We start from the raw sequence: 24,811 nt of genomic DNA, 5'->3' as shown, positions 1-24,811 counted from the left end.
AACGAGTTCGATGGGCAGCTGTTTGGAGCTCCAGCGAGCTTCTCGAAACCCTCGTGCAGCAGGCAGCTTCGAGATGGGTGCCGTGACGTCAACCGGGCGAAATAGCTCATAGGGGTACCAAACAAAAAAGCAACACTTGAGACTTGGGTGCTGGGGGTTCCGTTTACATGAGAAGCTCCCGTGCCTTGTACCGGAGGGCCCCTCCATTTTAATACCCGGATAGCACTTTGTAGCCATGCATCCACTTCAGAGAAGCCTTTGGAAAGAGGGGAAAATTGCATCACGGGGAGGGAGCTCCGGAATCATAGGTAGAGCGCCTTGTTGGGAATGCCAGCTACACAACAAGACTTGATAGTCGATAGCAGCAGCCTCCCTTGAAAAATATATGCCATGAGAATCTCTGAGACCATCGGGATCGTCTTTATGATAGCAATGGGGAATCTGGAAGGGAGTGGACAGCCGAACCCCGGTCGGTCCGTTGCCGTGTGTCCGGCCAACCCGCAAAGCCGCCTGCCAAATGCTGGCAGGCTAGGCTAAGCTTGACCTTATTCCCTGGCCCGGGGCGGGCGGGCTGCGCTTTTTTTTACGGCTTGGCTGTCTTCATCAACCCCCAAACATTTTTCTCCTCCTCCCTTTTTCTCACCTGAACACCTACAAACCCTCCACATCAGATACCCAACCATGGCTCCTGCGATGCGCCTGACTTCCTCCGCCCTCCGGGCTTCGTTGAAGGCTTCGTCCTTTGCGACCAAGCAGACTGCCTTCACTGCTGCCCGCTGCTACTCCTCCAAGACCCAGGTACGAGCGAGACGACGCCCGACGCCAAATGCGCCCTGACATCATCCATTGACCGTGCTATCGTGCTGCAGACCCTCAAGGAGCGCTTCGCCGAGCTCCTCCCCGAGAAGATCGAGGAGATCAAGGCTCTCAGAAAGTACAATGCCTGCCCCTCGCCCGCCCGCTACAAAGAATTGCTGCTGACGAGCTGTCGTTAAACCCACAGGGAGCATGGCTCCAAGGTTGTTGACAAGGTCACTCTCGACCAGGTCTATGGCGGTGCCCGTGGCATCAAGTGCCTCGTCTGGGAGGGTTCTGTCCTCGACGCCGAGGAGGGCATCCGTTTCCGCGGCAAGACCATCCCCGAGTGCCAGCAGGTCCTCCCCAAGGCCCCCGGCGGCAGCGAGCCCCTTCCCGAGGGTCTCTTCTGGCTCCTCCTCACGGGTGAGGTTCCCACCGAGCAGCAGGTCCGCGACCTCTCTGCCGACTGGGCTGCCCGCGCCGAGATCCCCAAGTTCGTTGAGGAGTTGATCGACCGCTGCCCCAGCGACCTCCACCCCATGGCTCAGTTCTCCATGGCCGTCACTGCTCTCGAGCAGACCTCTTCCTTCGCCCGTGCCTACGCCAAGGGCATCAACAAGAAGGAATACTGGGGATACACCTTTGAGGACTCCATGGACCTCATCGCCAAGCTCCCCACCATCGCTGCCCGCATCTACCAGAACGTCTTCAAGGGCGGCAAGGTCGCTCCCGTCCAGAAGGACAAGGACTATTCCTTCAACTTCGCCAACCAGCTCGGCTTCGGCAACAACGCTGACTTCATTGAGCTCATGCGTCTCTACCTCACCATCCACACCGACCACGAGGGTGGAAACGTCAGCGCCCACACCACTCACCTTGTCGGCTCTGCTCTCAGCTCCCCCTTCCTGTCCCTCGCTGCCGGTCTCAACGGTCTTGCCGGTCCCCTCCACGGCCTCGCCAACCAGGAGGTGCTCAACTGGCTCACCGAGATGAAGAAGGTCATTGGTGACGATATCTCCGATGAGAGCATCACCAAGTACCTCTGGGACACCCTCAACTCCGGCCGTGTCGTCCCCGGTTACGGCCACGCCGTCCTCCGCAAGACCGACCCCCGCTACTCTGCCCAGCGCGAGTTCGCCCAGAAGCACATGTCTGAGGACCCCATGTTCAAGCTCGTCAGCCAGGTCTACAAGATCGCCCCCAAGGTTCTTACCGAGCACGGCAAGACCAAGAACCCCTACCCCAACGTCGATGCCCACTCCGGTGTCCTCCTCCAGTACTATGGTCTCACCGAGGCTAACTACTACACCGTCCTCTTCGGTGTCTCCCGCGCCATTGGTGTCCTTCCCCAGCTCATCATTGACCGCGCCGTCGGTGCCCCCATTGAGAGGTGAGTTTTATTCCTGACATGTACACAAACAGCAAGCTAACTATTGTTTCTGCACAGACCCAAGTCTTTCTCCACCGAGAAGTGGATCGAGATCTGCAAGAAGTTGTAAGTTATGTACGAGGACGGGGAGTAATGCGGGTTATGGGTTAGGTAGTTGGGAAAATTCGGCGCGAAGGGATCGTTACGGGTTTTTCAGTATAGAATGGATGGGGAAATATTCAGCGATTGCTTCAGTCCCTGGAGGCATTGATTGGTTTGGGGCTACGCGATTACTGGGTGATGGCTGTCCATTGAGTTGTACGATACAAATTTTTCCGTATTCCGGGCCACTCGGCCACACGCACATGTTCAATGAAAAGTTCTTAGCTGCAACATCTCTGCTTCCAACGCATGCAGGGCCGGGCGGGACTCATGGGGTGGGGGGGCTGTAGGAGAGCGACATCGAACGGGCGTGTGCCACATGCAATCCTGATGGAAGTCAAGTCAAGCTGCGGCTTCGGACCCTGGATGGAGGAAGCACCGTCAGAGTTGTTTTTGGTTACACACTCGGTGCGCTCGGTCCGGTCATCAATATCATCAAACACCTTGCCGCCACAACAGAACCCTGGGCAAGGAGCATCCTCGGGGCACTGCCGCACTGCAGACCGTAGATGCTGTTGGGTTCTTATGGAATTCATGTTACAAAGATGAATTCGAGATTTCTACACCACCAGAGATGAACTGTCGGTGAGGAGCAGCTGAAGAAAGACGGCCGATGAACCAGCTGCATCTTATCTCAAGCGCAGACAGACTGGGTGGCCGGGTCAGCTCTACCCCAAGCCGGTCCGGCCGGATTCATAGGTGAGGTCAGAAGTGAGACTGGTCCCCAAAACAATTGCTGTTGAGGTGCCGAGGTGGGTGGTTGAGAACAGGGGTGTGTCGGCCGATTGGCGTGCGTTGAGCTTTGGCCCGTCTAAGAGTCTAAGACGGAACGGGCAAGCACTGCCAACAACTCGGGATTCCCCCTTGTCTCCCCCAACCATTGGAGCTTTATCGGGGTCCTGTCTTTGGGTCCTTTTTTTCTTTCTTTCTTGTCTCTCTTCCTCGACAACAAAAACATCAACGACATTGTCGTCGCTGCCATCGTCATATCCTTCCTTCATTGACACAGCCTCATCTCCGTGTTCTTAGTCGTAAGTGGATCCCCCTCTTTCATATGCTGGCTGTTGCGTTATCCGCATTACCGCGGGTATCCCCCCCCAAATTGACCATTCCCCATGGGTGAGCCAAGCTCTCCTGCCGGGACCTCGCTTCTTTGGGCAATTCAAATCCACATCTACAATGACAGATTGAGCCTCCATCGGTAACACGTGCAATTTTATTGTTTTAGGGGAGCCGCCTTCTCGCTGCGTTGCAAGCCGCTCAAATCATATTCCGGGTCGCCTCTACCACTGCTCAGCATCATCAGCAACAAGCTGACTCCCTAGCTTCCAGCCAATCCGCCGTTTCTGGGCTGTCCCTCCTCGACCTTGCCCACTCCCCCGCGTTTCCACACCTTCCAAATACCCACCTCTCATCACACCCACACACCCGCCGTCCGGACATTCTCCCGTCCTCCGCAAACTTTACTCTCTCTCTCTCCTCTCTCTTTCTGATCCTGCGACGAAGCACCCTTTTCCCTTGGTCAGGGCCCCTATCACAGCAACATCCACCAAGTCATGTCCGCCGCTATTGCCCCCTCTCTCCCGGCTTCCGAGCCTCCCAAGCTCGAGAAGAAGCCCATCAAGTTTTCCAATTTGCTCTTGGGCGCCGGTTTGAACCTGTTCGAGGTCACCTCCCTCGGCCAGCCCCTGGAGGTCATCAAGACCACCATGGCGGCGAACCGAGGTGATGGTTTCGGAGCTGCTCTTGGCCGCATTTGGAACCGTGGTGGTGTTTTCGGCTGTAAGTTTTTCTTCGGATAAGCAAAAAAAAAAAAAAAAAAAATTGCCAACAAGTTGCATGCGCTGACTTTGCTCTTGTCCAACAGTTTACCAAGGTCTCATTCCCTGGGCCTGGATCGAAGCCTCCACCAAAGGCGCCGTCCTTCTCTTCGTCGCTTCCGAGGCCGAGTACTATGCCCGCGCTGCCGGCGCCGGCGAGTTCGGCGGTGGCATTTTCGGTGGTGTGACGGGTGGTGTTGCGCAGGCGTACGCTACTATGGGTTTCTGCACCTGCATGAAGACGGTGGAGATCACCAAGCACAAGATGGCTTCCACCGGCCAAAAGGCTCCCGGCACCTGGGCCACCTTCATGGACATCTACCGCCGCGAAGGCATCAGAGGTATCAACAAGGGTGTCAACGCTGTTGCGATTCGCCAGATGACCAACTGGGGTTCTCGCTTCGGTCTGAGCCGTCTCGCTGAGCAGGGCATCAGGGATCTCACCGGCAAGAAGGAGGGTGAGAAGCTGAGCGCTGTGGAGAAGATCACTGCCTCGGCGCTGGGTGGTGGTTTGTCGGCCTGGAACCAGCCTATCGAGGTTATCCGCGTCGAGATGCAGAGCAAGAAGGAAGATCCCAACCGCCCCAAGAAGATGACGGTCGGGAATACCTTCAAGTATATTTACGAGACGAACGGGCTCAAGGGTCTGTACCGCGGTGTGACGCCCCGTATTGGGTTGGGCGTCTGGCAGACGGTTTGCATGGTCGCCATGGGTGACATGTGAGTTTCCTCTCCCGCTTCCATGATCTCTCACTTGACCAGCTGCTAACCATGTTTGACTAAACAGGGCAAAGACGTATGTCGAGAAGCTGACTGGCGAGGCCGTCACCGCTAAGCATTAGATGGCGTTTTGATGGGTTTTTTCATATGATTGCATCAGGGCTCTACTACTACATACACACATCGTTTATATCACTTAGAATGGATCGGGATCGGATCAGGTTAGGCGGTCGGTCGGTTGGTCGGACAACTTACTACTGGTCGGGTAACGGTCAGGTCATCTGGTTTTGCGCTTTTTCGGTGGTGAGGGGGTGCCATAAAATCAACAGAGATGTTTGGTTGTTTGTTTCATGATGCCTTGCGTTCAGTCTTGGGGATAGTGGGGTGGTAATGATATATGTGTTGGTTGATGTTTGCTTGTCTTGTCGTTGCTGCTGTGTGATATTTCGCCTTGAATTGCTTGCTGTTGATGTTTTTGAGGTGTAGTGGCATGTGATACAAAAAGCGAGCTGGTGTGGCAGTTGCACATTCTTGGACTTGGCAGATTGGACACCAACATAAGCGGGCGATGAAGTGGAATATATATGGTGGCTATGGAGTCTGGTTGGGTGATAGATGAGTATAGATATCATTGGATATCATATAAGCATGTTACCTTTGACCTTGCATCATTATCCCTTCGAACATCAAATACTGCAGGCACAATGATATCCACATGGAGAGACATTCTGTCCTCTTTTCATTCTGTTTCGTTCTTCTTCTTGTCAGACCAATTCTGGCCTCCAAAGTAATTATGTGACGTTGATGTCTGGAGCTGAATGGCCTATTCAGTCTTCCCATTTCCTGTATCCTCCCCTCCAAATCCTTCGGGTATACCAATACTGCTACTCCCCTTCCCTCCCCCTTCCCTCCTCCTTCCCTCCTCCTTCCCTCCCCCGTCCTTCTTATCTTTCCTCCCGCCTATGAAACGCCCATCGAAAAAAAGAAATCAGCTTTAAACTCCCTAAACGCCCTTATGTCTTTCCCATCCCATCCCATCCCTCCTGATGCTATTATTTGCCCCTCCCCCATAAAGAACGAAAAGGAAAGAAATAGATTGTGTGTGTGGTGAGTGAGTGAGTGGGTTGCTCTAGAACCTGTCCATATGAGCAGTAGAGTAATGACTCCCTCCCGTATAAGCAGGATGTAGCGCGGTCGGCGGACGCTGAATGTCAGGAATCACCGGGCTAGCCCGACTATTGCTGTTGCTCCTGTTCAGATTCCCATAACCCGTCCCCCTTTCCACATCATCATTATCGTCATGAATCGGCATCGGCTTGCTAATCTGCAGGTTCCCGCGCGACTTTCGAAAGTTGAACTTGGGGGGGATGGGAACAGAAAAGTGGTTCGTCATGCGCTTGTAAAAGGGCTGACTTTGTTGAGGGGTGGTGTTGTCGTCGTCTTCGGGGTAATGTTGCTGGTGTTGACGGATGGAATTGCTCCGGACAGAGGATTGATAGCCAGAATCGTAGTATTCTTTGGAGTTCTGGTTGGTGGGCACGGCGAGAGAGCCGTCGGAGCGAATATTCCGCGCCGTGATGCCATTCTCCCCGTCGCGAAACACAACACTCGCAATCATGTTGAACACCCCGAAAGTGATGGCCAAAATCCCAGACGAGAGGACGAGTCTCCAGATTGGCAGGCCCAAGTTGTCGATGCTGTACGCAGGCTTGACCAAATCTGCCATGATGCCACAACCCGTGATCATCAGGGCTAGACCGAGCCAACCAAGCGAGTGGTCGGGCCCGAGGATAGGAAAGTTGTTCTTGAACCAGGGCTTGAAGAGGCCGATTTCGGAGATGAAGAGGACGATGCTGATGGCGAAGACGAAGAAGTGGGAGATTACGTCGAAGAATTGAAAGTGGCCGGTTATGCCGGACAGGACGATCATTGCCCAGCATGAGGCCATGATCACGACCAGGGCGACGAGGGTCATGGCGCGGAGGGCGTGGAGGATTAGGTGGCCTGAGCCGCGGAGTTTGGGGGAGGTGGCGAGGGAGAGCATTTTGTTGTTGTTGTTGGTGATGGTGGTGATTGTTATTGTGGGTTTTCTGAGGAGAAAGATGTTAGTAAGAGTATTTCATTGGGGTTCAGGTTAATTCATGTGTTTGGGTTGAGAAGATGGACCTCGGTGAGAGACTTGGTGCTGTGGTTTAAGGGATTGCTCAAGTTGGCCGCGTTGTCCATGAGGAGGAAATGGTTGATGCTGTGGTCCATGAGGAGGAAGAGGAGGTTGCTGCCATTGTCCAGGAGGAGGCGGTTGACGCCACTGTCCAAGAACTGGTGGCTCGAGTCGTTGGTGTTCCTGGATAGGGCCGGGAGGTTGTTGGGGTCTTTGCCCAAAAAGAGGAGGATGTGGAAGTCCTTGAGCCGGAGAAGGCATCGGCATCTGTCCTGGCCCCAAAGGCCAGTGTGGCCCGCAGTAAAGCTGCGGCTGCCCAACCAGGACATCTTCAACATCTGATTCCTCCTCTGACTCTTCCTCGGACTCATCTGTGGAGCTTGACTCTATCGATTCACGGCCTCTGATCGGAGGCAATGTTGGAATTTGGCTGGCGGCAGATGCTCTCCTTGGAAGCTGAGTTGGCTTCCGCGAATGGGGAGTACCCGGCCTATCCATCACAGGAGCTTGTTCGGACATGACGAAATACTCTCCAGGAGCTTATTTGTCGACAATTTTTCGTTGCTTCGGGGGTAACCGGGTGTCGAGATTTCCAACCGGGGCCATCTTCTCAGGAGGGGAGGTGTAGGTTCTAAACTCATAAGTACTTACATATGTGACTCGTGCCAGTTGGCAGACTGCTCAGCAGGTAATGGCGAGTGATGAAGTGATTGAGTGATTGTCGGATGACGATCTGGCTAGCAGATGTGTCGAAAGTTATGTGTAGATATCGTGTGATATGTTGACGAAGTTTGCGAAGAGAGAGGGAAAAAAAACACAAGGAAATACGTTGAAGATAGAAAATGTAACCAGACTTGGTGGTGAGAAAATATGATATGGGATAGGAAAAAAAAGAAAAATAGAGATCAATAGAAGAAAACTCCCATTGTCCAGGGGTACAATGGTGAATCTAAGTGATGAACAAAGACAATAGGTGGGAAGAGCTACAATAGACTTATGTGAAGTGGCGATCGGGTTTATAACAATGGAATAAGGCACCTGCCCTTGTCATGGGCAAATCGCCATCTGCCCAAAAATAACGTCTGCGGCTTTCCCGCACGGCAGTCTGTAACAAGAGGGGGGAGGGGGAGGGGGAGAGCAAAGAACTGGTTCATGGGTCTTCTGGTGAGTGTTTCGCATGGAGCAGAATGTTTCTTGTCATTCTGACCAATGAAGCTGTAGGCGCCTAAAAAACCCCAAGCCAGACATGTCCCCAGAAATTGATCATGAGCTGGGGTAACTGCATCTCCCACGGTCTAGCTCATGGCCTTGCCTTGAAGCCCTGTGTTGAGCAAAACATTTTGGCGATCGAGGGCCACCCGATCAAGACAGCTTCAGTGGAGTCTCGCGGCTGCCAGCGCATAGCGGGAGAGGTCCGGGTTGGTGTGGTCCAATGGTTCGGCAGTCAAGTCATGAAGCGAGAACGTCAACCGTCGTGGTAACATTGGAATATGCGGCGGCGCGAAAGAAAGAAAAGCCGGGGTTCAGATGCATCGAGTGGTCGCATCTTCAAGTCTGCGCGTGGAGGGCAAGTCGATTGGCTGGCAATGAACCATGATGGTTTCAGGTGCTTTTAGCCTTGGGCAGCACTCGATGTGGCATCTTCTCCCGTGAAATTGCAGGGCTTCATTAAATACGCAGAGAATGAGTCAATCGTGAGATGAGAAGAGGAAGAAGAAATTTTCTTGAATTCAATAGCATCGACTTGATCTTGCTTGTCAAGTGTTGAGAGATGGTCTTCAAAGAAAGACATGGTGTTATGCACAGACCACCTTGCTCTTTTGATATGGGACACGGACCACATGATGTTGACAGAGGAAAACTACCACAACCGTTCATCAGAAGAATTGGATTTTCAAGCGGCTGATCTCAAGGCATGTTTCCGACCAGAAATCTCCCATTATCGAAAATCTGCACTGTTATTCCCGGGTCCGTTTGCGCATCAGTCCTTGCAATTTTCGTTGCGCCATGAGGTTCTGCTGTGCTGCCGCCGCATGTAACACAGTTTCACGGAATCTTGGAAACTCATCCACAGGAAAGTCTCATCCTCGGATCAAGACCGGACTCGGGGGTCCCTCGGAAGCTCATTTCACTTCAATGATTCAGTAGACGCCGACAAAGCGCGGCTTTCCGCGCGTCAAAATCATCGTGCTCCCAAAGACAACCCTTCCCCCTGGTAACAAGCGCACGTGCCATCCTCCCCAGCTGAAAACGGCGATTGGTCAAGAGGTCACGCCCTGTTTCCCCACCCATCGAAACGCCCAGAATCTCGATTGCTCTCTTTTCTGCACAGCCTCGCCCAGGGCCCTTAAACGGCGAGCCACTCACAGCGCTGCAAAGAAGAGGAGGCAGCCTTCTCCCAGTTGCTGACCACCAAAAGCGCAATTCACCTTCCACCGCCAACCGCTCGTCAGCTTTTTTCTGCAAACCTACCTACGAACCCCGTCAGCGGTCCGCCGTCCAACTTGGTTCACCACTCTCCGCTTTCGTAACACAACCCATACTCGCTGGCTGCGGATCGATCCCCCCTCTCCCTTCCGAGAACCGACGTCATCTTCTTGGACACTTTTTCACTTCTTATTAAACATTCAACATGGCCCGCGGCAACCAGCGCGACAAGGCCCGCGAGGCCGCTCAGAAGAAGGCGGCTGCCCAGAAGAAGGGCCACAACATGTCCGGCAGCGAGCTGGCAAAAGCCAAGGAGATCGCGGCTCAGAAGATGCGCGAGAAGCAGGCTGCCGGTATGCACTCACTACCACTCTCCCCCCTTCCTTCTCCTCTCTACCAGCAAGTCACTAACCACCACCCACTCCCTCCAGCCGACGCAAAGAAGGCCGCCGAAGCCGCCGCCGGAAAGAAATAATATCCTAATCCATAATTCCGAAATCAACAAACAAACAAAACAGTTTATCGACACGAGCAATACCCAGGATACCCCACCAAAATCCTTTTGAACAACAACCCGCGCCGAACCACAGTCGACGAGATACCCCAATCATCAGGATATATACACGGCCCCTTGGTTCGTCTCGTTTTGTATTCGATAACTACCCAAAAACACAACCCTCTTTTCCACCAACGGAGAAAGGGTACGAAACTTTTTATGTCCAACTGGAGTAGAAAAGGGGAAGCATGGCAGGGGATTGCGAGCATTTATCTGGAGCAGGCAAGGCAAAGGACGAGGGAATGATTTGTTTTCAGTGTGATTTTTTTGGGAGGCGCTAGGAATTTTTGAGACAAGATTTTCCCATAATCATTTGGCATTGGTGAATGTGACTGGTGATTAAATTGCTTATGGGGTGCCATGGCATGACCAACCCCCTTTCTCAACAGCCCAACACCACTGGATTCAAGAATGACGCTAATGCAAAGCCCATATAGCGCATCGTGTCTTCAAAGTCGTGTCGTAAAATAGAAACAAAACATGCGCTCAACAGAATACAATTATCTACCCTACCCTGTACCTCTCCTCCCACCTCCCTCCTGCTTTTTGTCTTTGATCGTGTAATGACAACAATAAATCTACCGTTTGGTATCCCCCCCACCCCTCAGCCTTTCCCACGCTAAACACATCATATTCAACATTCCCCCCCTCCCCTTTCCCGCTTCCCCTTTAATCAGCCGAAGCCCTCGCCAACATCTCATGTAGTGAACTCGGCAACCGATACCTCAGCTGGCTCGTATACGCCGTCAAGTCAACGCTCGTCTGCTTCATATTATCAATCAACTCCCTCGCCGTCGTCTCATTCCCCGTAAACTGCCCATACATCAGCCTCTCCCTCTGCTTGGTGCAGCACACCACCGCCCACATCAGCAGGTTCGGCACGTTCTGCGCCACCGTCTGCGGCAGCTGGGCAAACAAAGCAGAGTATTGGCGGATAAGACTCTGATCGCCCTTTGCATCAAGCGGCAAAATGTTGAGGGCTTCGATTTTCTGTTGTTTTTTTTCAAACCAGTCAGTACCTTGGGGATGGAAGGAAAAGGCGAAGAGGGAGGGACGCTTACATCGAGACATTTTGCCCACTCCTGATCCTCCACAAGCTTCTTGATATCACTAATCTGCAACAAGAGATTGCACGCGTACTGGTTCTGATGGCCAATCTTGTTCCAGTACATGTACTCCTGCTCATACATCTTCATCATCTTCTTCGCCAGCTCCACCGGGTCGTCAATCGCCGCCAGGCTCCCCGCTGCCTCCTCCTGGCCATCCTCTCTAGCCATGACAGGCACAAGACGCATGGGTTCCTCGCCGATCTCGAGGGAAATAGCCTCGCTGAGGGCCCTGCTGACAATTTCAACCACCTGGTTGTATTCCTGAGCCAGGTGATAAAGAAGAACGGCGTCAGTGGTGCGACCATTGTCGTTGGCAAAGGCAGCGGCTTCTTGCGTGATGTTGCGGATGAAGTCGTCGTGGCGGCCAAGGGCAATAAGCTTGCCGCGCTCCTCGATGAGACCCTTGATGCGAGAGCCATCGGGTTTGATATCCCCGATCAGGCGGCTGAACTCACGGGACTCGAGAACGAGCTCGCGGAGGGCTTCGTGGCAGAGGGCGGCTTGTTGCTGACCGGCGGCGGTCTCGTCGGCGTTCAGGCAGATGAGGACAAGGTAGTCAACCGCGGCGGCGGCATTAGCGGCGCGGAAGTCACGTGTGTAGTACCCGAGCATACGGCCAAAGTTGATCTGAGGCTGGTTGCGGGTGTTGTGGGAAAGCAAATCATTGCCAGAAGACTGAGCATCAGCCGCACGGAGGAGGCCATAGTAAGAGAGCGCAATGGCAAAGTGAACGGCATCGACGTAGCTGAAGGAGTAGAGGTAGGCAATGGCATTCTCAAACATGCCCGACAGAATCTGGAGGTAGAAGAACATGGCAAAGCTGCCAGTAGTGTCCTCCGCAGGAGTCTTGGGGAAGTGCTTGAGGCCGATCTCCCGGATGCTAGACTGGAGTTCAGCAAGGCCATAAGACTCCCCAGCAAGCTCCTGTGACCTGTCAGTCTCCCGAGCAAGGTTGAACTGGAGCCAGACCCAGTCATTGACGTCTCCTGAAAGACCATCCAGACTGCGGTTGTTGACGTCGCAGCGGCCGATGATCTTGTAGCAAGCCATGCGGAAGGGGTCGATGGAGCCCTCGGGGGCATTGCGAATTCTCTGGTTGTACTCGTTGGTGCAGCGATCCTGAACCGACCGTTTAAGTCTCCGGTCTTCGCTGGAGGCATAGCTGTTGATGTAGCCCATAAAAGTTCGGTCGATGCTGCGGAACAAGCTCTCATGATCGTTGACATACTTGGCGGCGTCGTTCACAAAGCCAGCACGGAGAAGGTAGAAAACGATCGCCCAGACGTACTCGCCATTCGCTTGCTGAAGGTCGACGTTGTCTGGAACCAGGCTCTTGCGAATGAGGCGAAGGCGGATGTAAGCCTTGACCTTGCTGACGACGTCGGGCTGCCCACCCAGGTTCGCTTCATGGGGATGTTTGGTGATGAACGAGTTGACACCAGCCCAAAACTGTTTCTCCAAGAAGGTGTTTGCGCCCTTCAAGATCCGCTTGCGCATCTCAATAGAGTTGGCAGACGATGGGTTGGGGTCCAAGTAGTACCTGGCAAACTGGCGTTCCCGAGGTAGATTGTCAGGGTCGTTTTCACCCACAATCTCCCTCAGGGCATCATAGGCCTCCACCAGATGCGGCCCATGCCGATCTCCGGCAGTGTTCTCCAGGTCGCCCAACTCCTTGCAAATCTCGACTGGAAGGCCTCTCTGTCTCAAGTCGTTGAACTCCTTGATCTTGGTCGCAAGCTTGCCCTGCTTCTCTCTCAAGAAGCGATCATCCACAGAAGTGAACCCCTCGAGATCGCTCTTCTCCTTCCTGGCCTCGACATCCGAGAACTCGGGGGCATGAGCACCAATCCGGCTGGGAGTTCCAATAACAGACTTGTTCATGGCTGACCTCCCAAACATACTCTGCCGCATCGACTTTTCCCCACCACCAGGAGTGCCAGGCGCCATGCTCCCCTTCCTCCTCGACCTCCCAAACCCACCAGCACCCTGCTCCTTAGCCGGCGTCCCCCCCCTCACCGTCCTCTGCGAATCTCCCATACCCCCCTCCTGCTCCTCTCTGGGCTTAATCCCAAAATGCTGGTAGATCCTCTTCCTCTGCGCTTCCCACTCCATGGTAACATTGTCCTCCAAAAACAAATCAAAGTCCCTCACGCTCCTCTCCAACCCATCCGCAATCATGCTCAACGTCGTCTTTGTCTGCAGATTATCCAGATACGTCTCCACATCCGCCTCCCCAGCAGAATAAGGACTCCTGTCCCTCGTCGTCGCCGTCGCCGCAGCAGCAAACCCCAACGAGCTCAAATCCCTCACCGCCGCCCCCGGATCAACCCCCGACGCAGCAAGAAAGTAATGAGCCTTCCCGTGCTCAAGATTGCGGCCCCCTTCCCCGTCCTTGGGAGCGAGCTTCCTGACCGTCTGCCTCAGGCTACTAAGACTGAGCTGCAGGGAAGGGAGGTCTCCCTGGGGCGTCTCCCCGCTGGCTTGCTTCTTGTTTTTCGAGAGCAACGAGTCGAAGAACGAGCCCGTCAGGCTAGGAGGGTTCATTGCCGCGTTTTGGAAGACGCTCGCGCCGCCGAGGGTGTTGCCGAAGCCAGTGTTCATCCCGCCGGCTGGCTGTTGGGTTGTGGGGCCCAAGATGCTCGCGAGACTGCCGCCGAGGTTCGATTGCTGCTGCTGCGTCGTCCCTAGACCACCGCCAAAGCCACCGCCGAGAACGGATGTTTGAGGAGTGGTGCTCCCGCCCAATGTGTTCCCAAAAATACCCCCGCCCGTCGTCGCTGTGGTGGCAGCCGGTGCAGCAGCAGTGGTGGTACTGCCAAACAGGGGGGTAGATGTGGTGGTGGTAGTCGTACCGCCAAACAATGATTTTTGGGGTGTCGTCGAAGTAGCTCCAGCGGTTGGGTTAGGATTGCTGAACAGGCCGGTCGTCGTCGTGGTCGGGGTAGCTGGTTTGGAGAAGAGTGAGCCCAAACCACCGGCCGTTGTAGCAGGTGGGTTTGTGGTGCCGGCTGCTAAGCTCCCAGTCGAGAGCGGCACCGGGGGCGTGCCCTTCCCTAGGTTGCTGAACATTTTGTGGTTCGAAACCTTATTTTTCTTGCAGTCGGTATGTCGAAGATAAGCAAGACGCGTTCCGAGCTGCGCGATGCCAGATGTTGGTGTCGGCTGAAAGCAAAACACCGACTTTTTGCTCTGTTGTTTTTTTGCGACTTTGGCGGTTGCTGCACAAAACAAGGCTGAACCTGAAATGGATGGACAACACGCCGGCGCGAAATTTGAGTGGGTCCAGCCACCCAGCCGCCAAGGTGCTGCTGGAGCTCTTTGGGAAGCACAGACCACCTGTTGCCAGCTTTCCCCTGAAAGCTTCCGTCTCAGTTCAGGCCCCATCAACGCCAGTTCATAGTGCAATATTACATCACAAAGTAAACAAAAAGGGTCCCTTCTTTGTTGGACTTGTGACGATGTTGTAAAAATACCTAAGAAAAATTACAATTGACGGATGTCTACAGAATTACACGCCATTCCACTCCCCTAATTGACCCCCTCCAACGTCGACCCCTTCAAAGCTTCATCAATCTTCTTTCTGTATTCCTGCTGTGTCCGGCATTGATCCAGGAACACCTCATACTTTGTATCCAGAAGCTTCTTCTCCGCCGGGTCACCGCTCGACCAAACCACCTTTCCAGGCTTGCTCATCCGGTCCATAATATCCCACAAAGGCTCTGTCCTTCCGTCCTTGTCCGCGCTGGCTGCCTTGGCACCCAGCATCGCCGCGCCATGGACCACAGCAGCATTGACATATCGGGGAATCAACACCGGCATGTCGCAAGCCGTAGCGATGAGATCCATCAGAATCTCATTTTGACACTGACTCCCCGACATGAAAATGCTGAGAATGCTGTGGCCCGCCTTGTTCATGGCCTCGATAATCTGCCGTGTCTGCAAGGCGATGAACTCCATGGTCGAGTAGTAAAGCAGCACCATCCCGTCTTTGCTCTTGTCACTGCTCATTCCAATAATCGCCCCCCTCATGTTAGGGTCTGCAATAGGCGACCGGTTTCCCCAAAGATCTCCGTAGAAAAAGAAGTGTCGTCCCAAATACGAAATCGAAGGCGCCTTTGTCTCCTCCTTTAAATGCCGAAGATGGTCATTCAAATAATCATAGATATTCTTCCCAGCCGCCTCCGCCTCCTTCACCGTCTCGTCATAAGCAGCATGCGTTTCCAGCATGTGCTTAATCAGCTCCCCGGTAGCCGACTGCCCACCTTCTGCCATCCAAAAGTCAGGAATCAACACATCTCTATACGGTCCCCAAACTCCCGGCACGAAAACCGGCTCCCTCGACATAGCCAAATGACAAGTCGAAGTCCCCGCCACGGACGCCAGTCGTGTAAAAGCCTGCGAGACATCATTCGGAGCAGCCGACTCATCCAGATGGTCTCGGGACAGCTTCACCTTAGCACCCACCGTCCCAATCCACCCAGCATACGCATCAATAACACCGCTCCCAATCGCAATCCCCGCCGGCAGTCCCAGTTCCTTCGCCGCCTTCTCACACAACCCCCCAACCAACTCCCCTGCGCTGAGGAAGTTACCGCTCTGCCATCACAGAATGTGTCAGCCATCAATTCCCCTTTTCCACCGCTTCACAAAACAATCAGAAAAAGGACTCACTACCCCATTCACCCCTCCCATCTTCCTAAAATCATTCTCCACCAAATCGCCCAGCCCAATATTTTCCAAAAAGTCCTGCTGCCAACCCTTCACACTCCCATCCACCCCCACCGGCACAAACCCCTGCTTGCACACGGCGCTACAGAAGCTCCTAGTCTCCTCCCCCGTAGCAATATGCGTCAGCGCATCCGCCAAGTCGTAAAACTTGCACCTCTCCCACAGCTCCTCGGGCATGTTATTCTTCAGCCACAACACCTTTGGGATCTCCATCTCCACCGACATCTTCCCCCCGACATATTTCAAGAGCGGATGGCCAGTAGCGTTGATGGCCTCCGCCTCGGCCAAAGGGCGGTGGTCAAGCCAGAGGATCACATTCCTGTCGTTGCCATCGTTGGTAAAGTCAGGGCCGGTGACGGGGACGGGGGCGTCGGTGTCGTGGGTGAAGACGGCGAGGGAGCATGTCGCGTCGAAACCGATGCCGCGGATGGAGGTGGGGGGGATGGACGAGGTGGCGAGGACGGAGCGGACGCAGAGGCAGATTGCGTTCCAGATGTCGGTTGTGGACTGCTCGTAGTGGGTGCCGCCGTAGGAGGCCGGCTGCCAGAGCTTGATGTTTTCTGACGCGAGGGCTTTGATGTCGCCGGTGGTGTCGATGATGCAGGCTCTGGCGGAGCCGGTGCCGACGTCTATGCCGATGTAGTGGTCCTGTTTCGATGTGTGAGCTGTGAGTTGAGAGCTGTGGGGGACCGTTGGAACTAACTGGGGCAGACCTGAGAGTCATGTTAGCATGGCTTACTTGACGAGATTTTTCACATGTTCGGACAGAACTTGCATTTTGGAAGAGGTGTATGTAACAGCAGCAACACTCCGAGTCAAACAGCAGTTATAAGTGACGACACCGAAACCGGACCTGGATGATTTAAAGTAGAAGAGCAAAACACCTTGCTCGGAGACCGAGGCTGAGAGTCAACGAATGTGAAAAAGCGATGGATGAGGAACAGCCTGTCTACCAAAACTAAACGGCACCAGAGGACGGGCTTATAAAGAACCTCTTTTCACAATCGACACACCCGGTGTTGCCCTGGTGTTGTCGGAGCTACCCAGATGACCTAAAAGGGACAACCCGCTCTGGAACGGTGACGAGGGGGGAGGAGGGGTAAAATCTCGGGTCCCACTCCAACCACAGCCCGCACCGTCTTACCCCAAAGCCGTAGAAAAGAGACCATAAACCACCAAACCACCCCCCTTTCAGTCTCTATCAAAACAGTCCTAGATTCTCAACATTTTATCGGTGGGCTAACACACCTCGCTAGAGCAACCGGTACCTTGAACATGCAGCACCCCGCCCGCATGTACGACGGACCTAGACCTGTCTGATGTCTTGGGATCAGGCCAAAGCCAAGTTACCCCCTCCTTCGCTCAACAGCTCGCAGTAACTCCATCAAAATCCTATGTAGTGTCACGGGTTGAGAAAGATCAGCGGTGATCTACCCAAGTCGTTATCTCTGGCTTATTATAGCACGAAGACATGTTCAGATCCCGTCGGATGAGAGCTGAAGTGGCTGTTCAAGACCAAACAAAAAAAAAAACAAAAAAAAAAGAGAGACGGCGGAGAACACGCGGCTTGGGTGGAGACTCCCACTTTTCTGAGTTGCTACGAGCTTGTTCTCGTGACACGCGAATGGCGGGTTTTGTAGTTTGTTTGGGAGCTGGAACCGCTGATCTTGTGGACTAGACTGCCACGGTAGGAAGCCGCTATGCGGGGCTAGAGCCGGTCAAATGGGAAAGATTGCTCCAGATCTTTGCTGTGTGGAACATTTCAGCTCCGATCCGGCATTCCGGACGACGTTTAGTGACGGCGCCCGGTCCGGGCTTCCAAACGCCGCATACCGGAGTTTGCAGGACAGGGATTCGCCGGGGTGCCGATTTTGATGACTCCCGGAGTTCAACCGCACCCAATGCAATGATTTGCGGTGAGAAGATTTCGAGGTACTCAATCCGCTCCGGTATTGAATTGAACATGGCAAGGGGCTACTTACCGCCCGCGCCGACCACAGAGTTTCTCTTCTAGGTCCCCTTCTCTTGCCCCCTTTCCAACGTTTGCTTCGAGCCTGCCTGCTGAAATTTTGACGGCATTCGGCGCCACGCTGCAGCTTGGCTGGCAGGTCGCCGCGGATGGCTGCTCTAGCAAACGGACAACCGGACAGCTTCGAAGATTTCCCGTCTCTGGCTGAACAAACGGGGATTTGCAAACAGGATAGTAAGATAGATCCTTGATAATATGTATTGAAACGACTCCCGTGCAAGATCACCAACGTCGCCATCTTCCTGTGATCTCTTGACGACTCTAATCTAACTCAATTGACTCGGTGCCACCATGGCATCACCATCTCCTTCAACAACCCCCAACCCTTCATTGGTCACCAATGTTCAAGCTCTGCGGAACTTCCTCGCCACCATTGGCCCTTCCTCTAGCATTTATGTCGATCTCGAAGGCACAAACCTCGGCCGCGGGGGAACCTTGGATCTAATCACCGTGCTGGTCCCCCCCGATCGGAAAGTTCGCATCATCGATGTCAACGCAATGGGAAACCAAGCCTTCACCACTCCGTCGAAAAAAGACGACAATGTGACGTTGAAGTCGATTCTGGAAGACCCATCCATCCGCAAGTACCTGTGGGACGTACGCAATGACGCCGACGCTTTGAAATCACTGTACCATGTTGCTATCTCTGGGGTTATCGACCTCCAGTTGCTCGAGAATCTCACCCGCCAAGGTAATAGTTTCTACGTCATCGGCTTGGACAAAGCCGTCGAGAACGATTTACGACTTGATCAGCAGGAGCAAATCGAATGGAAAAAAACGAAGGAGGATATTCGCAAGCGCATGGCTTCAGGCGACTCAGGCATCTTCTCTATTCGACCGTTCACGACGCCGGTACTTCGTTACTGTGCCGGCGATGTACAGGTTCTTCCCTTGCTACGCAAAGCGTATGAGACGAGGCCTGCATACACACCCAAATGGTGGACACACCTAGAAAACGCAAGCGCCAAACGAGTGAAGAAAGCCTGCTCTGCCAAAGGCTACGATGCAACAGGTGCAACAAGAGCTGTAGGTCCCTGGGGCTCGGATCCAGCGTACTTCTTTAGGAAAGGAAAGCAGCTGGGGCTACGCGCGACTTCTTCAACTTCTCAAAAGGGTTCCCAAAAGGATGGAAACCAGTCAGAAGGTCTTTGTATCAAACCTACTAAAGAGTTGGCGCTTTTTGTACTCGTTGAATCTCAAAGACAGGCGACGCATCGTGGTCTCGGAAGCACCTTGATACCCAAGCTGGCCTCGTTGATGAAAAGGGTTATGCCCTAGGAAAGAGTGTCGGTCATTCAAGAGGGAAGAAGGAAGTGCCATTGTTGAAATGCCCCGGCATTGTTGGTGTGTTGTTTCAGGAAAACGAATGGCAGAAGTGGGAATTAAATAGGTAGTAAGTGAGACTTATTCTGGTTGACGTTGGAGCTCGGAGAGAATGACAGTCATGCAGCACGGGCCACCTGAGTGATGGTGCTTTCGAGTCCGCAGTTTCTTCGACTGGGCAGCCAAAAGATTTTTGAATAGGTAGATAACAACTGTAGTTTTCGAGTTTATGGGGAAATTTTGGCATGGTGTTTTGAGACAAACCATTCGACTTGGGAGCTGTTGTGTTTGGGGGAAAGAGCGGGCCTATTGTGAGCGAGCAATTTCATCCTTGGTCCCCTCCAAGGTTCCCACTTCGGCACTCTACACCACACTTCACCACTCACGCGACCACCTCAGTTCTCTCCACAGCCAACAAACCACCTCATAATCCGACATGGCATCCGAACGAAATCTCACACACGAAGAGATCTGGGATGACTCTGCACTTGTAGCTTCCTGGAACAACGCGCTGGCGGAGTACAATGCGAGCACCCCTCCGTCCTCGATTTTCTGGTGTTTTTTATTGACGGTAAAACACAGAAATATCACAGCATTCACGCCCAAGGAGGCACAGTAGACGATCTTCCAGCCCCCGAGGAGAAGAAGTATGTTTCTCGCATTTCTCCAAACCCTTCAGGACAAAACCAAGAACCGTGACGCTGGGTAGCGACTCCTTTACTGACTCCAGTTTAGGACATCCGGCAGTGCCAAAGCTGAAACAAATGGCCATGCAGCACCTATCACAGCAGAGGAAGGGGAGGTCGACGAGAGCGTCCCAATGGACGAGAGCGACGAAACATCGCACCCAGCAATCTCGGATGCCCAACACTCCGCAGATGCGAACAAGGTACGCGGATCAAACACCCAAGATGCAGGCTGTGATCTCCCCAGGATGGAGGATCTCCGGAGATCCCTCAAAAGCTTGGCATGAAACAGTTCCTCTTCCTTGCCCTTCTAGTTCTCAGATTGATTAACATTGAATCACGGCTTACAGGTTGGAGGTGGGCTATCTGGAGGCCAGCCTGCGGTGCCGTTGGGGCCAGGACCAGGACCGCAGGTGTTGCTTGGATCAGGTACGCTCTACATGCTTTTTCTGGGATGTTGTATCCAAGCCCGATACGAATGTTAACCCGGAGATACAGTCCAAGATGAGGAGCTCAAAAAGCTACTGATGTCTTGGTATTATGCAGGTAAGGTTTCTCTCTGTTTCTTTTCTTCGGGATGGACCACATGTGCTGATGTTTCAGGGTATTACACGGGCTTGTACGAGGGAAAGCAGCAAGGGCTCAAACAGGCCCAGCAGCAAGACAAAAGTTCTTGATAGGAATAGACAACATATTACCTCATCGTCTACAGGCGTTTATCATCAACGAGCTTTCTGAGGAGGTAGGGTACCATTGGGAAACAAATGTTAAAATGAAGGAAGAAGGCCCGAGCCAGGTGCTGGCCAGGAAGGTGACAGTGCATGCGACCCTGCACTAACGGCTTTAGGCATGGTTGACTGCCGGTGTTGTTAGCGTCTTCGGACGGTTTTCAAAACTGGGGAGTCATGTTCTGGACTCGGCGCTCGCTTCAGACCCCAGTCTGCAAGGCTGCGACTCTGCACTGCAGCTTTTCCAACCCTGATCAACGTCCAAACGCCAACCTGCGACAAGAAGCGTTCCAGAAACCTCACTTTCTACCACGGCTCCGCGAACTTCCATGTCTGAGCGCCGCCATGGCAGTGTCACAAATACAGCCTCTTTTCCTCGCCCAGCAACTTCTGTGCCCCTCGACATGGGATGCAAAAGAGGGACGGGAGATGAACCTCACCACCCTCCGTGTCCAGCTTTCAATTCCCCGTCATCCGGTCTTGTCCCCCACAGCCTGCCCACGTAGTAACGGATGCAAGAGACGGCCGTGTCTTTGCTGAATGCGCCGAGCTCGAATCTATTTGTTTGGTTCGTTTCATGCAGGGAATGTCGATATTGATTCAACTCTTTTTGTCGCTCACGTTGCATCCGTTGGCTGCCTCAATTCTCGAGTTGAAGTTGGATGGTCGTCAATGGGGGGAAGAACAAGGCCTGCAAAAATATCCCGATATGCTGGCCGGTTGACGCCCTGCCAAGACATGAGATCTCGATAGGATTTGGTCCGACGGGACAGACCTCACCAACTCGATATGGTTAAGAAAAGGAATTTGAGTTGCGCTGACAGACATGCTACGGTATGATTCGACGATTTTGCCAACAAAAGAAGACGGAATGTTCCATGACGCAGGTGCTGGACGGGCCTTTCGCCGCCTTGAAGGCCATGCCGCCTCTTTCAGATGGGGGTTTCCATGACGGACCGCTGTGGCGTTCTCAGTACTCTCCGCCCCATCCCTACAGCGCCTAATCGTAATGGCAAACTCCCACGAGCGCCCAATATCGTTCCTGGCTTCGAACACAGCTCTCAGTGAATAATTTGGATTGCGTATCGACTGCTTGGCAGTTGTGGGATCGCCTACTATATACAACAAGGAGCCAGTGCTCAGCAGGAAACATCTCGAACCCGAAACGTTCCTATGGCTAGTCACTGGGCCTTCCTGCTGCCCCCCAGCGTCAACTCCCGCGGTGGACATTCAAGATGCTGGGCGGCTGTCGTCTTGCGACCCCGCCGCTTCCGGGGCTTCAACCCACTCGTTGTTTAAGCGCACCGGCCGGGTCTGCTGTCACGGCCGCATGATGCTAAGAAGATCAGAGAGATGATGAAGTAGCCGCCTGGCTTGTTGAAGCCGCGCAGTCTGACTGACGGGCCAAAATAGCAGTTCGAGGCCCGCCTATCGAACGTCTTCGCTCTTCGTCGGGATCTTTTGCTGACAGCGCTTATTCTGTCTCTGTCTTCGTCCCCGTTGCCAGGAGGAAGTCCCCTCTCGGGATGCTGGGGGTTGCTATGCCCCACTCTTTCATCCCATCTTAGCGGTCTGTGCAACCGACCTTGGCGAAAACCCCAAACACAATTCTGAGACGGCTTTGTCACAGCCGACCTCCTGCTCCCACCATCCCTTCTGCCAGGGTCAGCAGCCAGGGTCTTCGCTCCGCAACGGATGCCGCTCTGCGCGGGCGCCCAGCACGCCGAAAGCAATGGGCAGGGAGCGAGACAGGGAGCGAGACAGGGAGCAGCTGTCACGGTGATGCCCTCCCGACAAGTTTCGAGACCGACCGCAACGCCCCTAGCATCTTGGCCCGCATCCTTGGGGGTGCACTGGCGGAAAAAGGGGAAATCACAGCAAAGCGCATGTCGTTTTCGATCTCCAGCATGCTTGGTACAAGAGCCCGTCCCATGTGGCCGGCCCTCCTTCAAGAAGTCTTGTTTCCCTCTCTTTTTTCTCCATCCTCTCCTCACCCTCTCTCTCTCATTATTCCACCATTGTTTTTCTCTTTGTGTGTGTTCCGCTCTTTTGGTTGATCCACAGTTCCTTCTTTGATCTTTCCTCCATCTTCACTTCTATACGAGCAGGGACTCGCTTCAGCATCCAGAGTTATCTACGATATACACAACATCGAAACTTAATCAGATCGAGAAAAAGGGAAACAGAAAAGAAGACAAAATGAAGTTCTCTACAACAGCGATCTTGGGCATGGCCCCCTTTGCCTTGGCGAAGTCGGTTCACAACGTTGCTCCCGCGAAGAGAGATGGACATTTGCAAAAGGGTCACGAGAGCGTCAAGATTTCCGACGAGCAGCTCGCTGAGCTCACCCGCCTCATCGGTGTCCACAAGCCCAGCCACGGCAACATCAACTTCCTCTGGGTCAACATTGGTGGTGGTGCCCCTACCACTGTTGTTGGACAGGCCTCGACCGTAACCGTCACCGAGACCGTCAAGCACGAGGCCACCCCTCCTCCCGCCGTCGTCACCGGCGAGCCCGGCACCCCCGTCGAGCAGTCCCCTCCCGATGCCGTTGTTGGTGCCGGCGGTGCTACTCACAGCGTCACCGTCGGTGGCCCTCAAGGTCTTGCCTTCAGCCCCCAGGAGCTCAAGGCTTCCGTTGGCGATACCGTCATCTTCACCTTCCTCAGCCAAAACCACACTGCCACTCAGTCTGCCTTCGACACTCCTTGCGACCCTCTTGACGGTGGTATGGACTCTGGTTTCCAGGCCAACGCCAACAACACCGTCAACCCCCCTCCCCAGGTCGCTATGCAAGTGATGGTTGACACTCCTCTTTGTAAGTTTGACCCCAGTATCTGTCTGGAAAGCCTATTCTAACCCCGAGATAAAGGGTTCTACTGCCGCCAGGGCAACCACTGCGGAAAGGGAATGGTTTTCTCCATCAACCCCACCGCCGAGAAGACCCATGCCATGTTCCAGTCCCTCGCCATCCAGCAGAAGGGTAACGGTGCCGGCGGTGCCATCACCGGCAACGCTCCCGCTCCCGACCCGAACGCTCCTCCTGCTGCTCCCCCCGCCGGCACTGAGACTGCCCCCCCTGCTGCCAACACTGGCCTCGTCCCCGGCGTCGGCAAGATCGGTGCCGACGGCTCTTGCTCTTGCGTCGTCCAGTGCAGCTTCGGTGGCTTCCCCAACGTTGCCGTCCAAGGGAGGGATTCCTTCGGCGGCTACGGTGGTGCCGTCCCCATGGCCATGGTCGGCGCCGCCCCTGCCGCCCCTGCCAAGAAGTTCAGGGCTTAAATCAACAAGACTCTTTGATATTTTCTTTGCTGCGTCATGAAAAATAAAAAAGGCATTTGCTTTTTTTTATTAGCCCCAGGATGAGATGATACCCCATTGTATATTTTCTGGGGGAGAATCACATGAAAAGGGTGGCAAGGTGTTTTTGGCGAGTGCGTTTATGACAATGAATAAGGCGAAGTTGAAGGATAGGGGAGATACCAACGCTTCTGATGTAGACTTTTTTCTATTTTCTTTTCATGTTTCTTTTTATTTTTATTTTTACAACCCCCCCCTTAGTACTTCTTTTTTCTGGTGGTGGTTGTTGTTGTTGATATGACTGGCTCGTATTTTTCTCTGGATGCTTCACACCGTTTATACCTTAATGAGAGAGAAATAAAAAAACCAAAAATATAAATACCTTGTGGTGGAACTTATGGAATGTGATGCGTTTGTGAATGAAGGTGACTTTATACAAAAGTGTTACAATAGGGTCATGTAGGTTGAGACCATCACCACGTCCTTCTATCATATCCAACCAGTGGTATGACGAACCACCGGCATTGTACACCACACGTCATGATGCTTCCATGTTGACCATAGCCGTCAAGATATTTGTAATTCCCACCTTGCAATTACAAAGTCAGATGCCTTTTCGTTCCTATGTCATGTTGTCGAGAACTGAACAGCGGGTCCGTAACTTAAGAACGTGAGCTGGCCATGAATATGAGCATGTGTGCTCGTAGCACGAAGTATACCTGCGAGTTACACATGACTCCGGTTGCCAACTTCCTGTTGTCGCCGCATCTTTTATTCGAAAACATCACCAGATGGTTCGAAGTCAATCTTAAAGCCATCACCAACCCCAACCCTCACTCCCTCCTTCTACCCCACCAAACTTCCCGCACAGACCAATAACCACTGCCCCACCCTA

At 53.5% G+C, this 24,811-nt stretch overlaps 9 protein-coding genes across 9 annotated transcripts; 6 read left to right on the top strand and 3 right to left on the bottom strand.

The window, feature by feature from the left end:
* Positions 1-554: 554 nt before the first annotated feature.
* On the top strand, positions 555-2,562 carry CIT1 (citrate (Si)-synthase). Its single transcript, XM_062945782.1, has 4 exons — positions 555-798; positions 870-934; positions 1,004-2,188; positions 2,246-2,562. Exons 1-4 carry the CDS (start codon positions 682-684, stop codon positions 2,295-2,297), a joined length of 1,419 nt encoding a protein of 472 aa, XP_062801815.1. The 5' UTR covers positions 555-681; the 3' UTR covers positions 2,298-2,562.
* A 380-nt stretch (positions 2,563-2,942) lies between these two features.
* Positions 2,943-3,654, top strand: QC764_0054290 (uncharacterized protein; the record flags this gene model as incomplete). The annotated part of the gene is made up of 2 exons (XM_062940455.1): positions 2,943-3,028; positions 3,558-3,654. The coding sequence occupies 2 exons, from the start codon at positions 2,943-2,945 to the stop codon at positions 3,652-3,654; spliced, it is 183 nt and encodes a 60-aa protein (XP_062801814.1).
* Positions 3,655-3,885: 231 nt separating this feature from the next.
* Positions 3,886-5,615, top strand: YHM2 (Mitochondrial DNA replication protein yhm2; the record flags this gene model as incomplete). The annotated part of the gene is made up of 3 exons (XM_062945781.1): positions 3,886-4,111; positions 4,197-4,869; positions 4,937-5,615. The coding sequence occupies 3 exons, from the start codon at positions 3,886-3,888 to the stop codon at positions 4,989-4,991; spliced, it is 954 nt and encodes a 317-aa protein (XP_062801813.1). The 3' UTR covers positions 4,992-5,615.
* A 348-nt stretch (positions 5,616-5,963) lies between these two features.
* QC764_306760 (uncharacterized protein) lies at positions 5,964-7,956 on the bottom strand (the record flags this gene model as incomplete). Its single annotated transcript, XM_062945780.1, has 3 exons — positions 5,964-6,959; positions 7,682-7,767; positions 7,951-7,956. 3 exons carry the CDS (start codon positions 7,954-7,956, stop codon positions 5,999-6,001), a joined length of 1,053 nt encoding a protein of 350 aa, XP_062801812.1. The 3' UTR covers positions 5,964-5,998.
* A 915-nt stretch (positions 7,957-8,871) lies between these two features.
* QC764_306750 (uncharacterized protein) lies at positions 8,872-10,322 on the top strand. Its single transcript, XM_062945779.1, has 2 exons — positions 8,872-9,810; positions 9,889-10,322. Exons 1-2 carry the CDS (start codon positions 9,663-9,665, stop codon positions 9,930-9,932), a joined length of 192 nt encoding a protein of 63 aa, XP_062801811.1. The 5' UTR covers positions 8,872-9,662; the 3' UTR covers positions 9,933-10,322.
* Positions 10,323-10,587: 265 nt separating this feature from the next.
* NIC96_2 (nuclear pore complex subunit) lies at positions 10,588-14,335 on the bottom strand. Its single transcript, XM_062945778.1, has 2 exons — positions 11,075-14,335; positions 10,588-11,003 (listed from the first exon to the last, which is right to left on the bottom strand). Exons 1-2 carry the CDS (start codon positions 14,189-14,191, stop codon positions 10,683-10,685), a joined length of 3,438 nt encoding a protein of 1,145 aa, XP_062801810.1. The 5' UTR covers positions 14,192-14,335; the 3' UTR covers positions 10,588-10,682.
* Positions 14,336-14,565: 230 nt separating this feature from the next.
* NIC96_1 (nuclear pore complex subunit) lies at positions 14,566-17,570 on the bottom strand. The gene is made up of 3 exons (XM_062945777.1): positions 16,554-17,570; positions 15,794-16,498; positions 14,566-15,718 (listed from the first exon to the last, which is right to left on the bottom strand). Exons 1-3 carry the CDS (start codon positions 16,572-16,574, stop codon positions 14,651-14,653), a joined length of 1,794 nt encoding a protein of 597 aa, XP_062801809.1. The 5' UTR covers positions 16,575-17,570; the 3' UTR covers positions 14,566-14,650.
* A 600-nt stretch (positions 17,571-18,170) lies between these two features.
* QC764_0054230 (uncharacterized protein) lies at positions 18,171-20,572 on the top strand (the record flags this gene model as incomplete). The annotated part of the gene is made up of 6 exons (XM_062940454.1): positions 18,171-18,731; positions 19,785-19,849; positions 19,938-20,091; positions 20,239-20,317; positions 20,387-20,434; positions 20,492-20,572. The coding sequence occupies 6 exons, from the start codon at positions 18,171-18,173 to the stop codon at positions 20,563-20,565; spliced, it is 981 nt and encodes a 326-aa protein (XP_062801808.1). The 3' UTR covers positions 20,566-20,572.
* A 2,243-nt stretch (positions 20,573-22,815) lies between these two features.
* QC764_306720 (uncharacterized protein) lies at positions 22,816-23,898 on the top strand (the record flags this gene model as incomplete). The annotated part of the gene is made up of 2 exons (XM_062945776.1): positions 22,816-23,434; positions 23,489-23,898. 2 exons carry the CDS (start codon positions 22,816-22,818, stop codon positions 23,896-23,898), a joined length of 1,029 nt encoding a protein of 342 aa, XP_062801807.1.
* Between the last annotated feature and the right edge of the window lie 913 nt (positions 23,899-24,811).

The sequence above is a fragment of the Podospora pseudoanserina genome, chromosome 3 (assembly GCF_035222485.1).
Source record: "Podospora pseudoanserina strain CBS 124.78 chromosome 3, whole genome shotgun sequence".
NCBI classification, from domain to species: domain Eukaryota; kingdom Fungi; phylum Ascomycota; class Sordariomycetes; order Sordariales; family Podosporaceae; genus Podospora; species Podospora pseudoanserina.
This window is presented reverse-complemented; position numbering and strand designations above follow the sequence as displayed.

Coding starts and splice junctions, on each gene's coding strand:
- CIT1 (XM_062945782.1), top strand. CDS start 682: ATGGCTCCTGCGATGCGCCTGACTTCCTCCGCCCTCCGGGCTTCGTTG. Junction 799..869: donor GCTACTCCTCCAAGACCCAG/GTACGAGCGAGA, acceptor ATCGTGCTGCAG/ACCCTCAAGGAGCGCTTCGC. Junction 2,189..2,245: donor GTCGGTGCCCCCATTGAGAG/GTGAGTTTTATT, acceptor GTTTCTGCACAG/ACCCAAGTCTTTCTCCACCG.
- NIC96_1 (XM_062945777.1), bottom strand. CDS start 16,574: ATGACTCTCAGGTCTGCCCCA. Junction 16,499..16,553: donor TGACTCTCAGGTCTGCCCCA/GTTAGTTCCAAC, acceptor ACATCGAAACAG/GACCACTACATCGGCATAGA. Junction 15,719..15,793: donor TGGGAGGGGTGAATGGGGTA/GTGAGTCCTTTT, acceptor CTGTGATGGCAG/AGCGGTAACTTCCTCAGCGC.
- NIC96_2 (XM_062945778.1), bottom strand. CDS start 14,191: ATGTTCAGCAACCTAGGGAAGGGCACGCCCCCGGTGCCGCTCTCGACT. Junction 11,004..11,074: donor AGTGGGCAAAATGTCTCGAT/GTAAGCGTCCCT, acceptor AAAAAACAACAG/AAAATCGAAGCCCTCAACAT.
- QC764_306750 (XM_062945779.1), top strand. CDS start 9,663: ATGGCCCGCGGCAACCAGCGCGACAAGGCCCGCGAGGCCGCTCAGAAG. Junction 9,811..9,888: donor GCGCGAGAAGCAGGCTGCCG/GTATGCACTCAC, acceptor CACTCCCTCCAG/CCGACGCAAAGAAGGCCGCC.